Source organism: Pseudophryne corroboree, chromosome 9 (assembly GCF_028390025.1).
Source record: "Pseudophryne corroboree isolate aPseCor3 chromosome 9, aPseCor3.hap2, whole genome shotgun sequence".
In the NCBI taxonomy this organism is placed as follows: domain Eukaryota; kingdom Metazoa; phylum Chordata; class Amphibia; order Anura; family Myobatrachidae; genus Pseudophryne; species Pseudophryne corroboree.
In genome coordinates, this window is record NC_086452.1 from 312,041,180 (window position 1) to 312,059,465 (window position 18,286).

Consider the following 18,286-nt stretch of genomic DNA (forward strand, 5'->3'; position numbering starts at 1 on the left):
GTGCCTAGAAGAACATGGGACAGCCAAAGAATTCATTTGAAAATATTTTAAAGTACAATTATCTTGAGCGGCAATGAAGGTTAAAGAAAAGTTTCATATAAAAAAAGCATTGTATTAATAATCATAGCAAGTGTTTACAAAAGGAAATGATTCACAAAGTAACTCTCAGTGTATTTAAAAGGTGAAATACTGTATGGAAAAAAGTGACATTAAGAAAAAAGCCTCCAGTCCTGTGACGCATTTTGATCGTGATAGTTACAGTATAATGCTTCATTGTAAACTACAGTACATTGAAATCAGTGTATTGTAAAATAAGAATTTACTTACCGATAATTCTATTTCTCATAGTCCGTAGTGGATGCTGGGGACTCCGTAAGGACCATGGGGAATAGCGGCTCCGCAGGAGACTGGGCACATCTAAAGAAAGCTTTAGGACTATCTGGTGTGCACTGGCTCCTCCCCCTATGACCCTCCTCCAAGCCTCAGTTAGGATACTGTGCCCGGACGAGCGTACACAATAAGGAAGGATTTTGAATCCCGGGTAAGACTCATACCAGCCACACCAATCACACCGTATAACCTGTGATCTGAACCCAGTTAACAGCATGATAACAGAGGAGCCTCTGAAAGATGGCTCACAACAATAATAACCCGATTTTTGTAACAATAACTATGTACAAGTATTGCAGACAATCCGCACTTGGGATGGGCGCCCAGCATCCACTACGGACTATGAGAAATAGAATTATCGGTAAGTAAATTCTTATTTTCTCTAACGTCCTAAGTGGATGCTGGGGACTCCGTAAGGACCATGGGGATTATACCAAAGCTCCCAAACGGGCGGGAGAGTGCGGATGACTCTGCAGCACCAAATGAGAGAACTCCAGGTCCTCCTCAGCCAGGATATCAATTTTGTAGAATTTTACAAACGTATTTGCTCCTGACCAAGTAGCTGCTCGGCAAAGTTGTAAAGCCGAGACCCCTCGGGCAGCCGCCCAAGATGAGCCCACCTTCCTTGTGGAGTGGGCATTTACAGATTTTTGGCTGTGGCAGGTCTGCCACAGAATGTGCAAGCTGAATTGTACTACAAATCCAACGAGCAATAGTCTGCTTAGAAGCAGGAGCACCCAGCTTGTTGGGTGCATACAGGATAAACAGCGAGTCAGATTTCCTGACTCCAGCCGTCCTGGAAACATATATTTTCAGGGCACTGACAACGTCTAGCAACTTGGAGGCCTCCAAGTCCCTAGTAGCCGCAGGCACCACCAATAGATTGGTTCAGGTGAAACGCTGAAACCACCTTGGGGAGAAACTGATGACGAGTCCTCAATTCCGCCCTGTCCGAATGGAAAATCAGATAAGGGCTTTTTCAGGATAAAGCCGCCAATTCTGACACGCGCCTGGCCCAGGCCAGGGCCAACAGCATGACCACTTTCCATGTGAGATATTTTAACTCCACAGATTTAAGTGGTTCAAACCAATGTGACTTTTGGAACCCAAAACTACATTGAGATCCCAAAGTGCCACTGGAGGCACAAAAGGAGGCTGTATATGCAGTACCCCTTTTACAAACGTATGAACTTCAGGGACTGAAGCTAGTTCTTTTTGGAAGAAAATTGACAGGGCCGAAATTTGAACCTTAATGGACCCCAATTTCAGGCCCATAGACACTCCTGTTTGCAGGAAATGTAGGAATCGACCTAGTTGAATTTCCTCCGTCGGGCCTTACTGGCCTCGCACCACGCAACATATTTTCGCCAATTGCGGTGATAATGTTTTTGCGGTTACATCCTTCCTGGCTTTGATCAGGATAGGGATGACTTCATCCGGAATGCCTTTTTTCCTTCAGGATCCGGCGTTCAACCGCCATGCCGTCAAACGCAGCCGCGGTAAGTCTTGGAACAGACAGGGTCCTTGCTGGAGCAGGTCCCTTCTTAGAGGTAGAGGCCACGGATCCTCCGTGAGCATCTCTTGAAGTTCCGGTTACCAAGTCCTTCTTGGCCAATCCGGAACCACGAATATAGTGCTTACTCCTCTCCATCTTATCAATCTCAGTACCTTGGGTATGAGAGGCAGAGGAGGGAACACATACCCTGACTGGTACACCCACGGTGTTACCAGAGCGTCTACAGCTTATTGCCTGAGGGTCCCTGGACCTGGCGCAATACCTGTCGAGTTTTTAATCATGTGGAAGACTTCTGGGTGAAGTCCCCACTCTCCCGGGTGGAGGTCATGCTGAGGAAGTCTGCTTCCCAGTTGTCCACTCCCGGAATGAATACTGCTGACAGTGCTATCACATGATTTTCCGCCCAGCGAAGAATCCTTGCAGCTTCTGCCATTGCCCTCCTGCTTCTTGTGCCACCCTGTCTGTTTACGTGGGTGACTGCCGTGATGTTGTCCGACTGGATCAACACCGGCTGACCTTGAAGCAGAGGTCTTGCTAAGCTTAGAGCATTGTAAATGTCCCTTAGCTTCAGGATATTTATGTGAAGTAATGTCTCCAGGCTTGACCATAAGCCCTGGATATTCCTTCCCTGTGTGACTGCTTCCCAGCCTCGCAGGCTGGCATCCGTGGTCACCCGGACCCAGCCCTGAATGCCTAATCTGCGGCCCTCTAGAAGATGAGCACTGTGCAACCACTACAGGAGGGACACCCTTGTCCTTGGTGACAGGGTTATCCGCTGATGCATCTGAAGATGCGACCCGGACCATTTGTCCAGCAGGTCCCACTGGAAAGTTCTTGCGTGGAATCTGCCGAATGGGATTGCTTCGTAGGAAGCCACCATTTTACCCAGAACCCTTGTGCATTGATGCACTGAGACTTGGCTCGGTTTTAGGAGGTTCCCGACTAGCTCGGATAACTCCCTGGCTTTCTCCTCCGGGAGAAACACCTTTTTCGGGACTGTGTCCAGGATCATACCTAGGAACAGAAGACACGTCGTCGGGACCAGGTGCGATTTTGGAATATTGAGAATCCAATCGTGCTGCCGCCACACTACCTGAGATAGTGCTACACCGACCTCCAACTGTTCCCTGGATCTTACCCTTATCAGGGAATTGTCCAAGTAAGGGATAACTAAAATTCACTTCCTTCGAAGGAATATCATCATTTCGGCAATTACCTTGGTAAAGACCCGGGGTGCCGTGTACCATCCATACGGCAGCGTCTGAACTGATAGTGACAGTTCTGTACCATAAACCTGAGGTACCCTTGGTGAGAAGGGTAAATTTTGACATGAAGGTAAGCATCCTTGATCTCCCGAGACATCATGTAGTCCCCTTCTTCCAGGTTCGCAATCACTGCTCTGAGTGACTCAATCTTGAATTTGAACCTCTGTACGTAAGTGTTCAAAGATTTTAGATTTAGAATCGGTCTCACCGAGCCGTCCGGCTTCGGTACCACAACAGTGTGGAATAATACCCCGTTCCTTGCAGGAGGGGTATCTTGATTATCACCTGCTGGGAATACAGCTTGTGAATGGCTTCCAAAACGGTCTCCCTGTCAGAAGGAGACATCGGTAAAGCCGACTTTAGGAAACGGCGAGGGGGAGACGTCTCGAATTCTAATTTGTACCCCTGAGATATCACCTGAAGGATCCAGGGGTCTACTTGCGAGTGAGCCCACTGCGCGCTGAAATTCATTGAGACGGGCCCCCCACCGTGCCTGATTCTGCTTGTAAAGCCCCAGCGTATACTGAGGGCTTGGCAGAGGCGGGAGAGGGTTTCTGTTCCTGGGAACTGGCTGATTTCTGCAGCCTTTTTCCTCTCCCTCTGTCACGGGGCAGAAATGAGGAACCTTTTGCCCGCTTGTCCACGAAAAGACTGCGCCTGATAATACGGCGTCTTCTCATGTTGAGAGGCGACCTGGGGTACAAACGTGGAATTCCCAGCTGTTGCCGTGGCCACCAGGTCTGAAAGACCGCAAATAACTCCTCCCTTAATAAAGCAATACTTCCAAATGCCGTTTGGAATACGCATCACCTGACCACTGACGTGTCCATAACCCTCTACTGGTAGAAATGGACAACGCGCTTAGACTTGATGCCAGTCGGCAAATATTCCGCTGTGCATCACGCATATATAGAAATGCATCTTTTAAATGCTCTATAGGCAAAAATAAACTGTCCCTATCTAGGGTATCAATATTTTCAGTCAGGGAATCCGACCACGCCAACCCAGCACTGCACATCCAGGCTGAGGCGATTGCTGGTCGCAGTATAACACCAGTATGTGTGTAAATACCTTTTAGGATACCCTCCTGCTTTCTATCAGCAGGATCCTTAAGGGCGGCCATCTCAGGCGAAGGTAGAGCCCTTACAAGCGTGTGAGCGCTTTATCCACCCTAGGGGGTGTTTCCCAACGCACCCTAACCTCTGGCGGGAAAGGATATAATGCCAATAACATTTTAGAAATTATCAGTTGTTATCGGGGGAAACCCACGCATCATCACACACCTCATTTAATTTCTCAGATTCAGGAAAACTACAGGTAGTTTTTCCTCACCGAACATAATACCCCTTTTTTGGTGGTACTCGTATTATCAGAAATGTGTAAAACATTTTTCATTGCCTCAATCATGTAACGTGTGGCCCTACTGGAAGTCACATTCGTCTCTTCACCGTCGACACTGGAGTCAGTATCCGTGTCGGCGTCTATATCTGCCATCTGAGGTAACGGGCGCTTTAGAGCCCCTGACGGCCTATGAGACGTCTGGACAGGCACAAGCTGAGTAGCCGGCTGTCTCATGTCAACCACTGTCTTTTATACAGAGCTGACACTGTCACGTAATTCCTTCCAACAGTTCATCCACTCAGGTGTCGACCCCCTAGGGGGTGACATCACTATTACAGGCAATCTGCTCCGTCTCCACATCATTTTTCTCCTCATACATGTCGACACAAAAGTACCGACATACAGCACACACACAGGGAATGCTCTGATAGAGGACAGGACCCCACTAGCCCTTTGGGGAGACAGAGGGAGAGTTTGCCAGCACACACCAGAGCGCTATATAAATACAGGGATAACCTTATATAAGTGTTTTTCCCCTTATAGCTGCTGTATAGTTAATAATGCGCCTAATTAGTGCCCCCCTCTCTTTTTTAACCCTTTCTGTAGTGTAGTGACTGCAGGGGAGAGCCAGGGAGCTTCCCTCCAACGGAGCTGTGAGGGAAAATGGCGCCAGTGTGCTGAGGAGATAGGCTCCGCCCCTTTTTCGCTGACTTTTCTCCTGCTTTTTTATGGATTCTGGCAGGGGTTAAATGCATCCATATAGCCCAGGAGCTATATGTGATGCATTTTTTGCCATCCAAGGTGTTTTTATTGCGTCTCAGGGCGCCCCCCCCCAGCGCCCTGCACCCTCAGTGACCGAAGTGTGAAGTGTGCTGAGAGCAATGGCGCACAGCTGCAGTGCTGTGCGCTACCTTGTTGAAGACAGGACGTCTTCTGCCGCCGATTTTCCGGACCTCTTCTGCCTTCTGGCTCTGTAAGGGGGCCGGCGGCGCGGCTCTGGGACCCATCCAAGCTGGGCCTGTGATCGTCCCTCTGGAGCTAATGTCCAGTAGCCTAAGAAGCCCAATCCACTCTGCACGCAGGTGAGTTCGCTTCTTCTCCCCTTAGTCCCTCGATGCAGTGAGCCTGTTGCCAGCAGGTCTCACTGAAAATAAAAAACCTAAACTAAAACTTTCACTAAGAAGCTCAGGAGAGCCCCTAATGTGCACCCTTCTCGTTCGGGCACAGAGATCTAACTGATGCTTGGAGGAGGGTCATAGGGGGAGGAGCCAGTGCACACCAGATAGTCCTAAAGCTTTCTTTAGATGTGCCCAGTCTCCTGCGGAGCCGCTATTCCCCATGGTCCTTACGGAGTCCCCAGCATCCACTTAGGACGTTAGAGAAAATATATAGATAAGTTACGCTTAAGCTGGGTACACACTAAAAGCTGAGATGAGCGGGTTCGGTTTTACTTGCATTTACTCGAGTCCCCTTATTGGCGTTTTGGTTAGCCAATATGAAAAATCCGGAAAATCCGATTTTGCGATAATTCTGGCGTTAAGAACAGAGTAAATCCAAACCGCTCATCTCTAACTAGAAGATATGCTCCATGAGCAATATCATCAGTATGTGACCTAGAACTCCCGGGCAAACGCACTGAACGATATCGTTCAGTGAAGCCATCCTGCCACTACCCCAAACATGCAGTGTCAGACGATATAGTCAAAAGTGACCTGTATGTACAGACCACAGAAAACCTTGTCAACGGCCCGAGGAATGTTATCGTCCATATCATTAATAAATATTGCCTAATGTGGGGCTTTACACAGTACCTAAGTTATCCACAATAAAAAAAAAAAAACAACAAGGAAAAAAAAAATATGTTTTTAAAGAGGTAGGAGGTGGTATAAGGGGAGCTATAGCTCTAAGGTTTTGGCATAAACATACAATCCTAATTATCACAAAACCTAGCCTCAATATGCCATGTAACACGAGATGCCAGGGACGAGTGAGCCACTAGGTCTTATGTGACTCTGTGGGCGCGGGGCATTTTTTTCACATCTGTTTACCTGAAAATGTCAGTTGAAAACAGATATACAAGTGTCATAAAGATGGAGCCTCCGTTATCTTGGCTGGCTGAGGAGTTAGTCGCGATTGGGCATACGCAACGTGCCTGGGCGCAAGGAGGCTTGCCTAGTCGTAGGGAGGCGCACAGAGCATTTGGCGTTACCTTTACGTGTAATACCTGCGATCACCAGACATCGCTTTTTTTAAAAAAATCACCATTGCGCATGCGTGCGGTCTCCATTAAAATAAGAATTTACTTACCGATAATTCTATTTCTCATAGTCTGTAGTGGATGCTGGGGACTCCGAAAGGACCATGGGGAATAGCGGCTCCGCAGGAGACTGGGCACAAAGTAAAAGCTTTAGGACTACCTGGTGTGCACTGGCTCCTCCCCCTATGACCCTCCTCCAAGCCTCAGTTAGGATACTGTGCCCGGACGAGCGTACACAATAAGGAAGGATTTTGAATCCCGGGTAAGACTCATTACCAGCCACACCAATCACACCGTACAACTTGTGATCTGAACCCAGTTAACAGCATGATAACAGAAGGAGCCTCTGAAAAGATGGCTCACAACAACAATAACCCGATTTTTGTAACAATAACTATGTACAAGTAATGCAGACAATCCGCACTTGGGATGGGCGCCCAGCATCCACTACGGACTATGAGAAATAGAATTATCGGTAAGTAAATTCTTATTTTCTCTAACGTCCTAGTGGATGCTGGGGACTCCGAAAGGACCATGGGGATTATACCAAAGCTCCCAAACGGGCGGGAGAGTGCGGATGACACTGCAGCACCGAATGAGAGAACTCCAGGTCCTCCTTAGCCAGGGTATCAAATTTGTAGAATTTAGCAAACGTGTTTGCCCCTGACCAAGTAGCTGCTCGGCAAAGTTGTAAAGCCGAGACCCCTCGGGCAGCCGCCCAAGATGAGCCCATTTTCCGTGTGGAATGGGCTTTTACAGATTTTGGCTGTGGCAGGCCTGCCACAGAATGTGCAAGCTGAATTGTACTGCAAATCCAACGAGCAATCGTCTGCTTAGAAGCAGGAGCACCCAGCTTGTTGGGTGCATACAGGATAAACAGCGAGTCAGATTTTCTGACTCCAGCCGTCCTGGAAACATATATTTTCAGGGCCCTGACTACGTCCAGCAACTTGGAATCCTCCAAGTCCCTAGTAGCCGCAGGCACCACAATAGGTTGGTTTAAGTGAAATGCTGAAAACACCTTAGGGAGAAATTGAGGACGAGTCCTCAATTCCGCCCTGTCCGAATGGAAAATCAGATAAGGGCTTTTACAGGATAAAGCCGCCAATTCTGACACGCGCCTGGCCCAGGCCAGGGCCAACAGCATGACCACTTTCCCTGTGAGATATTTTAACTCCACAGATTTAAGTGGTTCAAACCAATGTGACTTTTGGAATCCAAAAAAAAAAACTACATTGAGATCCCAAGTGCCACTGGAGGCACAAAAGGAGGCTGTATATGCAGTACCCCTTTTACAAACGTCTGAACTTCAGGGACTGAAGCTAGTTCTTTTTGGAAGAAAATTGACAGGGCCGAAATTTGAACCTTAATGGACCCCAATTTCAGGCCCATAGACACTCCTGTTTGCAGGAAATGTAGGAATCGACCCAGTCGAATTTCCACCGTCGGGCCTTACTGGCCTCGCACCACGCAACATATTTTCGCCAATTGCGGTGATAATGTTTTTGCGGTTACATCCTTCCTGGCTTTGATCAGGATAGGGATGACTTCATCCGGAATGCCCTTTTTCCTTCAGGATCCGGCGTTCAACCGCCATGCCGTCAAACGCAGCCGCGGTAAGTCTTGGAACAGACAGGGTCCTTGCTGGAGCAGGTCCCTTCTTAGAGGTAGAGGCCACGGATCCTCCGTGAGCATCTCTTGAAGTTCCGGTTACCAAGTCCTTCTTGGCCAATCCGGAGCCACGAATATAGTGCTTACTCCTCACCATCTTATCAATCTCAGTACCTTGGGTATGAGAGGCAGAGGAGGAAACACATACCCTGACTGGTACACCCACGGTGTTACCAGAGCGTCTACAGCTATTGCCTGAGGGTCCCTGGACCTGGCGCAATACCTGTCGAGTTTTTCCCAACGGTTTATAATCCTGTGGAAGACTTCTGGGTGAAGTCCCCACTCTCCCCGGGTGGAGGTCGTGCTGAGGAAGTCTGCTTCCCAGTTGTCCACTCCCGGAATGAATACTGCTGACAGTGCTATCCCATGATTTTCCGCCCAGCGAAGAATCCTTGCAGCTTCTGTCATTGCCCTTCTGCTTCTTGTGCCACCCTGTCTGTTTACGTGGGTGACTGCCGTGATGTTGTCCGACTGGATCAACACCGGCTGTCCTTGAAGCAAAGGTCTTGCTAAGCTTAGAGCATTGTAAATGTCCCTTAGCTTCAGGATATTTATGTGAAGTGATGTCTCCAGGCTTGACCATAAGTCCTGGATATTCCTTCCCTGTGTGACTGCTCCCCAGCCTCGCAGGCTGGCATCCGTGGTTACCAGGACCCAGTCCTGAATGCCGAATCTGCGGCCCTCTAGAAGATGAGCACTCTGCAACCACCACAGGAGGGACACCCTTGTCCTTGGTGACAGGGTTATCCGCTGATGCATCTGAAGATGCGACCCGGACCATTTGTCCAGCAGGTCCCACTGGAAAGTTCTTGCGTGGAATCTGCCAAATGGGATTGCTTCGTAGGAAGCCCCCATTTTACCCAGAACCCTTGTGCATTGATGCACTGAGACTTGGCTCGGTTTGAGGAGGTTCCTGACTAGCTCGGATAACTCCCTGGCTTTCTCCTCCGGGAGAAACACCTTTTTCTGGACTTTGTCCAGGATCATCCCTAGGAACAGAAGACACGTCGACGGAACCAGCTGCGATTTTGGAATATTGAGAATCCAATCGTGCTGCCGCAACACTATCTGAGATAGTGCTACACCGACCTCCAACTGTTCCCTGGATCTTACCCTTATCAGGGAATCGTCCAAGTAAGGGATAACTAAAATTCCCTTCCTTCGAAGGATCATCATCATTTCGGCCATTACCTTGGTAAAGACCCGGGGTGCCGTGGACCATCCCTACGGCAGCGTCTGAACTGATAGTGACAGTTCTGTACCATAAACCTGAGGTACCCTTGGTGAGAAGGGTAAATTTTGACATGAAGGTAAGCATCCTTGATGTCCCGAGACATCATGTAGTCCCCTTCTTCCAGGTTCGCAATCACTGCTCTGAGTGACTCAATCTTGAATTTGAACCTCTGTATGTAAGTGTTCAAAGATTTTAGATTTTAGAATCGGTCTCACCGAGCCGTCTGGCTTCGGTACCACAATAGTGTGGAATAATACCCCGTTCCCTGTTGCAGGAGGGGTATCTTGATTATCACCTGCTGGGAATACAGCTTGTGAATGGCTTCCAAAACTGCCTCCCTGTCCGAGGGAGACGTCGGTAAAGTCGACTTTTGGAAACGGCGAGGGGGAGACGTCTCAAATTCCAATATGTACCCCTGAGATATTACCTGAAGGATCCAGGGGTCTACTTGCGAGTGAGCCCACTGCGCACTGAAATTCATTGAGAACGGGCCCCCACCGTGCCTGAGCTTGTAAAGCCCTAGCGTCATACTGAGGGCTTGGCAGAGGCTGGAAAGGGTTTCTGTTCCTGGGAACTGGCTGATCTCTGCAGCCTTTTTCCTCTCCCTCTGTCACGAGCAGAAAAGAGGAACCTTTTGTCCGCTTGCCAACAAAGGACTGCGCCTGATAATACGGCGTCTTATTTTGAGAGGCGACCTGGGGTACAAACGTGGATTTCCCAGCTGTTGCCGTGGCCACCAGGTCTAAAAGACCGACCCCAAATGTCCCCTTTCAAAGGCAATACTTCCAAATGACGTTTGGAATCCGCATCACCTGACCATTTTACTGGTAGAATTGGACAACGCACTTATACTTGATGCCAGTCGGCAATTATTCCGCTGTGCATCATGCATATATAGAAATGCATCTTTTAAATGCTCTATAGGCAATAATATACTATCCTTATCTAGGATATCAATATTTCCAGTCAGGGAATCCGACTATGCCAACCCAGCACTGCACCTCCAGGCTGAGGCGATAGCTGGTCGCAGTATAACACCAGTATGTGTATAAATACCTTTTTTTGGATATCCTCCTGCTTTCTATCAGCAGGATCCTTAAGGGCGGCCATCTCATGAGAGGGTAGAGCCCTTGTTCTTACAAGCGTGTGAGCGCCTTATCCCCCCTAGGGGGTGTTTCCCAATGCATCCTAACCTCTGGCGGGAAAGGGTATGCAGCCAATACTTTTTAAGAAATTATTAATTGTTATCGGGGGGAAACCCACGCATCATCACACATTTTATTTCTCAGATTCAGGAAAACTACAGGTAGTTTTTCCCTCACCGAACATAATACCCCTTTTTTGGTGGTACTCTTATTATTAGAAATGTATAAAACATTTTCCATTGTCTCAATCATGTAACGTGTGGCCCTACTGGAAATCACGGTTGTCTCTTCACCGTCGACACAGGAGTCAGTATCCGTGTCGGCGTCTGTATCTGCCATCTGCCTGACGGCCTATGAGACGTCTGGACAGGCACAAGCTGAGTAGCCGGCTGTCTCATGTCAACCACTGTTTTTTTATATAGAGCTGACACTGTCACGTAATTTTCAACAGTACATCCACTCAGGTGTCGACCCCCTAGGGGGTGACATCACTGTTACAGACACTCTGCTCCGCCTCCACATCATTTTCCTCCTCATACATGTCGACACACACGTACCGACACCCAGCACACACACAGGGAATGCTCTGATAGAGGACAGGACCCACTTAGCCCTTTGGGGAGACAGAGGGAGAGTTTGCCAGCACACACCAGAGCGCTATATATGTATAGGGACAACCTTACAATAAGTGTCTATCCCTTATAGCTGCTTATATCTGTTATTTTGCCAAATAAGTGCCCCCCTCTCTTTTTTACCCTGTTTCTGTAGTTGCAGGATGCAGGGGAGATTCTGGGAGCCTTCCTACCAGCGGAGCTGTGTGGGAAAAATGGCGCTGTGTGCTGAGGAGATAGGCCCCGCCCCCTTCACGGCGGGCTCTTCTCCCGCTTTTTACTGGAAAACTGGCAGGGGTTAAATACATCCATATAGCCCAGGAGCTATATGTGATGTATTTTTCGCCAACTAAGGTAAATTCATTGCTTCCCAGGACGCCCCCCCCCAGCGTCCTGCACCCTCAGTGACCGGAGTGTGAAGTGTGCTGAGAGCAATGGCGCACAGCTGCAGTGCTGTGCGCTACCTTATGAAGACAGGAAAGTCTTCTGCCGCCGATTTATGGACCTCTTCTTGCTTCAGCATCTGTAAGGGGGCCGGCGGCGCGGCTCCGGGACCCATCCATGGCTGGGCCTGTGATCGTCCCTCTGGAGCTAATGTCCAGTAGCCTAAGAAACCCAATCCACTCTGCACGCAGGTGAGTTCGTTTCTCTCCCCTAAGTCCCTCGATGCAGTGAGCCTGTTGCCAGCAGGTCTCACTGAAAATAAAAAACCTATTTAAACTTTTACTCTAAGCAGCTCAGGAGAGCCACCTAGATTGCACCCTTCTCGTTCGGGCACAAAATCTAATTGAGGCTTGGAGGAGGGTCATAGGGGGAGGAGCCAGTGCACACCAGCTAGTCCTAAAGCTTTTACTTTGTGCCCAGTCTCCTGCGGAGCCGCTATTCCCCATGGTCCTTTCGGAGTCCCCAGCATCCACTAGGACGTTAGAGAAAATACAATACCAAACTATAGCGTAAGAACTACTTTACTGGTGCATCTCATTACGCTACAATATGCTACAGTATATTACAGTGTACAGACGCAAATACAGTAGTATAAACGAACCTGATAAAGCCACAGTATAGTCCATTGATGTTAGGAATATGTAAGCGTCCAAGTCCCGCAGACAAAGCTGCAGGAGCATACCTACTGTAAAATACACAGCGGCTACGAGGATAAGGTTCTATGCACCATTTGGTACACATACAATTCTGTACCAGCCAGACTCGATTGACAGTGCTACCACCCGTGACCCCTTGCCTCGTAGAAGCCCTCAGCTATGGAGCCAGGGACGGCATAGGTTTTGCAAGTTACAGGGCAATACTGAAGGAGCGTCACAATACCCTAGCTAAAATACACAGGGGCAAGGAGGTCCCGTAGAATGATCAAATAATAAATAGAGTGTATACAGACACAAAACAAGGAGTTTAAGCTACAGTACAGTATGGTCCATTGAAGTCAGGGATACAGTACAGTACCATCCAGTACGTGAGCGGCCAAGTCCCGTAGCCACTGTATGCACACAGGTTTTACATGAATCAGAGCAATGCAGCAGGAGCGTCTCATTACGCTATCTAAAATACACCACAACTCTGGGTGGGGATACAGTAAGTGAGTCCTGTCACCATAAGCGGTCTGCTGTACTGTACAGTGCAGCAGATTTGCGTCTGGGATGCATTTGTGTGTTTGTAATAAATAAATAAATAAATAAATAAAACTGTACATTTAGTGTATACAGTATCTCTAATACACATTTCCTGTGGAAAAGACTGTACAGTCCTGTAGAGTACTGTACATGGAGCATTTTCTTTACCGATCCATCCATTTATTTATTTTTACTTCACACTGTACACTGAACCTTCGGTCCTCCAGCTGTTGTTAAACGAACTACACATACCGTACAGGTTGGGTATCCCACATCCAAATATTCCAAAATACGGAATATTCCGAAATACAGAATGAGACTGAGATAGTGAAACACTTGTTTTCTGATGGCTCAATGTACACAAAAACTTTGTTTAATACACAAAGTTATTAAAGATACTGTATTACATGACCTTCAGGCTGTGTGCATAAGGTATATATGAAACATAAATGAATTGTGTGAATGTAGACACACTTTGTTTAATGCACAAAGTTATTAAAAATATTGGCTAAAATGACCTTCAGGCTGTGTGTATAAGGTGTATATGAAACATAAATGCATTCTGTGCTTAGACTTGGGTCCCATCACCAGGATATCTCATTATGGTATGCAATTATTCCAAAATACAGAAAAATCCGATATCCAAAATACTTCTGATCCCAAGCATTTTGGATAGGGGATACTCAACCTGTACCAGCATGTCTTGCTAGTTTAGCTATTTGGCCATGCTAAAACTGTTGCAGGGCATGCTGGGATGTTTAGTTCAACAACAGCTGGAGGACTGAGGGTTTCACATCCCTGATGTACAGTATTGAACAGTGTTTCTTTGGAAACTGACTTACTGTACAGTATATTTATAGACCAGCCTACTGTACACCCAACAATTTTGTTTGCCATAATACAGTAGAATACTGTATGTATAAAGTACCATATTAAAGAAGCAACTTAAGAAAAAATCACAAAGCATGGCTACTGTACTGTAAATCCTCTTAGTCTGAGATTTCAAGCCGTGCCATACTGTACATGGCAGGATAAAGTAGATACTGTACAGTACTGTATGTACGGTACAGTGTGGGCTGCTCTCTACTGTATGCATTAAATTTCAAATGCAATTTAGAGTAACCTTGTCCAAAGTCTTTTGTTTATTTAACTGAAGACTAGATGGTCCAAGTGGTTCTTACAGTATCTTCCGTCAATATCTATGTTTCTTTGTACAGTACCTACTGTATTACTAATAAAACATTTGCACATTTCACTTCCAAGTATTAGCAGACATTAAGATACTGTACAGTACAGTAAGAAGCTTGCCGGTACACAGGATGTGTTCTCTACCTCAGGAAGGGTGTTGCTTAGAGTCAGGACTCCTTTGCACAAATACTGTACAGTAGAAGTCATACTGTACCTGTACTGACTGGCGCAAATCACTGTCCTTAGAAATTCCTTGCTGTAACCCAGGATATTTATTAGTATGTCTACGGATCCTCATTGCCGCTGTGTATTTCAGATAGCGGAATGAGACGCTCCTGCAGATTTACCCTGATTTATGTAAAACCTGTGTGTACACTTCTATTGAATGTGAAGGTATATTACAATAGATAAAAAAAAAAATCATAAAGCGAATTTCAGAAAAAATAAAAAAATACACTCGCACTTTGGGAATCGAACCCGGGACTCTAAGCATGGGAGGCGGAAGACTTCACCGCTTGCCCACCACTTCATGGAAAATCCACAAGCTCATGTGTAAAAGTACTGTAAGCAGCGATTCCTTCCCACTGGTGTTTGTTTATGCTGTTAAGGGACTTGGACGCTCATATTGTAGATAACATACAGTATACTGTACATACTTTAACGTCAATGAACTACTTTATTGCTTTCACACATTAGTTGCGTCTGCATACACTATTTTAATTTTTACTCTATTGTTTTGTCTACTGGACTTGGACGCTCACATGCAGTAACACGGCAAGTGACAAGTGTTTTAACACGTTCGTTTGCATATGTATAAACTATTTTATTTTTTTTAAATTGACTAACTCCGTCTGACCATTGGTCTGTGTGTACATTAACATTGCAGTCGTCACTGACCATTTGCCAGAGCTTGTACTTGTATCATTCCGCAACTATTCACTCTAAAGTACTGGATTAGTGGAGCATTAGCCACCCAGTGATGTATTGCATGCTGAGTATGTAGTCGTGCCTCAATGCGCCTGTCTGTGATTAAACTCAGCAACCTAAGCTATCGCCTAAGTGCAACTAAACCTTGGTTTAGGCGGAGAAACAGCCAAGATAACGGAGGCTCCATCTGTACATCAAATTAGTACAGTCTCCTGGTAAAAAGACACCCTGGCACGCCAAGAATGAGCTGTTTGGTGCAACTGCTGCAATAATGTAGGAGGACATATCTGTAGCATCCCTTTGAGAAAGTATACAACAACAAAAAAAACAAACCAGACACTTTAACGGATATCTGAACTCTGGAACAATGGATGCTAAAGTACTGTACAGCTAACCTTGATAGCAAAACTGTAGCAGTTGATAGCAGCCTGCAAATGCTCCTCAAATCCTGGACATCTCAAATGCTGCCTCTCCTTCTCCTCTTGTAGAAAGAGACGGGCTGCTTCAGTCAAAGCCATGGCTTCTCCAGGTGCATTAAACAATGTCTGTTCACACCTGTAACAAAGTACCATATGGAATAACTTCGGAAGAATAATTAAACCCATAGCAAACATAGGGGCTGTATGCATCCACCTTTAGCAAACTGCACATGTATAGTAGTGAACATACGCACCTTTGGTATCTCTGGGCGATTCCGAATCTAACACAACTTGTCTAGGAATATGCATTTGACGTTTCATAGGTAAGTAGCCAGAGTTGTATCCTACTCTGAGTAGTGTGTACGCTAAGGGCAGGCCTATTTCATACAGATGTCTTGCACCCAGCATGAAGTAGCTATAAATACATATACTAATGAAGACAGTTGGTCTTATGCAGAGAAAGTGGGGAGAGGAAAAAAGCATTAAGACACACATAGGGCGGGATTCAATTCTTTTCACCCCTTTCCACACCTGTTCTGTTTCTGCCCTCAGGGATGTTCTATCATTATTTCAGCTTGCTAACCCCGGAGTAGCGAGGAACCCAAACCTTTACACAGCTAAACCTGATTACTATGGGCGCAATATGCGCGATAACGGAGATCATTTTAGAAAGGAAATTGGGCGTGATATATCATTTGAATCTCACCCACATAGTCGTATTAGGATCCCCTTCAGAAATCTATTTGCATTGTGAATGCTTCCACGCACAGACCTGCGTGCGACTCAGAATCAGGCCCTTAATGGGCAGAAAACCTAGAACTAAATTAACTGGCCCTTCTAGTGAGAGGTCTGGAATTTCTATACATTATACTGAGAAATGGTGTCAAAATGGATATCCCTGCGTGACTGTAGCTTACAGCTGGATAGCCATACAGGTAAATCAACTGCTACAGTCTGTTTAGGACACACCTAAAGAGATTATATTCTTCAGAAATTATATATATATATATATATATATATATATATATATATATATATATATATATATATATAAATATAAAACAAGTCTGGCACTCCCCTCTGGACAGGCTGAGCAAGGCTCCTGCTCCGGTGCCCTCCTTGCAGACACAACAGTCAGCATAAGTATAATAGAAGAACAATGGCGGCACTCTGGAGACTTTGTTCAAAGAGGTGAAAAAATCAGTGCCGTTTAATCAACGTTTCGGGGGTACTGGCCCCCGTCTTCAGGATACACTCACAAAGTGAGTGTATCCTGAAGACAGGGGCCAGTACCCCCCGAAACGTTGATTAAACTGCACTGATTTTTTTCACCTCTTTGAACAAAGTCTCCAGAGTGCCGCCATTGTTCTTCTATTATATATATATATATATTTATATATATTTATTTATTTATTTATATATTTTTTAAACTTAATAGTGATGGTTAATAAAAACACTCATGTTTTCATCCAGGGCGATTTGGCCCGATTCGAAGATCATTTTAAACAAATTTGGTAACTAAACGTTAAGTACACTGACTTGCTGAGGTGAGTGGTTTGTGGTTAGACCACTGCACCACTACCAGAATATGAATCCTTATGGTACTTAAACAATTAAACTCACCGTGCCATGGCCAGGTTACAGAAGCCAGCATACTGAAGGCAGTCCTGTTGCTTAAGCTCTTTCGCCAACTGACCTAAGAGATCAAGAAATCCACATTAAAACCTTAGAGAACACTACTATTTTACATTGTCATAGGAGAATAGAGGAAACTGGTGCACACTTTAGTAACCAAGGAGGCCAGTAAAAATTCCAAATGTGTAAGCAAATAGTTTGTTCCAGGCACCAGAGTCTTATAGTTCTACATGAATGGAAATTGGTAGTTATATTCTCTGAAATAATTACTTACTAAGAATTATTGGGGATAGAACCACATATGTCATTCTATTCAGTAATAATAATTACTGTAAGCATACAGGAAGATTTGCATCCATCATTATATTACTCAGTTTAAGGTGTTATTTTTGGTAAAGATTACTAAAAAAATATAGGAGCAGGTGTACTAAGCCTTAAAGAGAGATATAAAAGTACCAACCAACCAGCTCCTGTAATTTTTTCAAACACAGCCTGTAACATGGCAGTTAGCTGATAGACTGGTACTTGCTCTCTCTTGAAGGCTTAGTAAATCTACCCCATGGTCCTACATGTTGAATAACACCACTTGGTGTCCTATCTCTACTGTCTATAAGGACTGATGTGCGCCTGCTGGCCCATTGCAGCACTCAACTGGTCATTTCATTTAACATCTATAGTCAAGGACATTGACTTTTGTTTTTGGATCACTGGTTTTCCCCAGCCTTTATACAAGACTCTACTGTGGTCATTAAAAGGGCAGGATTTGGCAATTTAGGGACTGATTCTGAATCTCATGCAATGCAGAGTTGTGACAGACTCAAGGGAGATGCACAGTCTCATAAATGTGCTTAATGCACGCACGGAGATGGACCGTCTTATGTGTGTGTCGCAGGCGTGTCACTGAAAGTGGTTGCACACACAGACACTACTCACATAGGATGCCATACTCAGATGTAGGAACTGCACCTGCTAAACTGCTGATGCAAGTGTTGATAGTGCAACTGATGGTATGTCTAAAGATGCATCAAATGGTATTTCAGCGTCTATTGATGCTAACAGTGG

At 45.9% G+C, this 18,286-nt stretch overlaps 1 protein-coding gene across 2 annotated transcripts in view; it reads right to left on the reverse strand.

The window, feature by feature from the left end:
- Nucleotides 1-18,286, reverse strand: part of LOC134958073 (40-kDa huntingtin-associated protein-like) — a 136,151-nt gene that overhangs the window by 92,787 nt on the left and 25,078 nt on the right. For both annotated transcript variants that reach the window (XM_063940430.1, XM_063940431.1), the window contains 2 exons: nt 17,213-17,285; nt 15,566-15,725 (listed from right to left, as the gene is read on the reverse strand). In XM_063940430.1, coding sequence (XP_063796500.1) covers nt 15,566-15,725; nt 17,213-17,285 — 233 coding nt within the window. The remainder of the gene's footprint in view (nt 1-15,565; nt 15,726-17,212; nt 17,286-18,286) is intronic.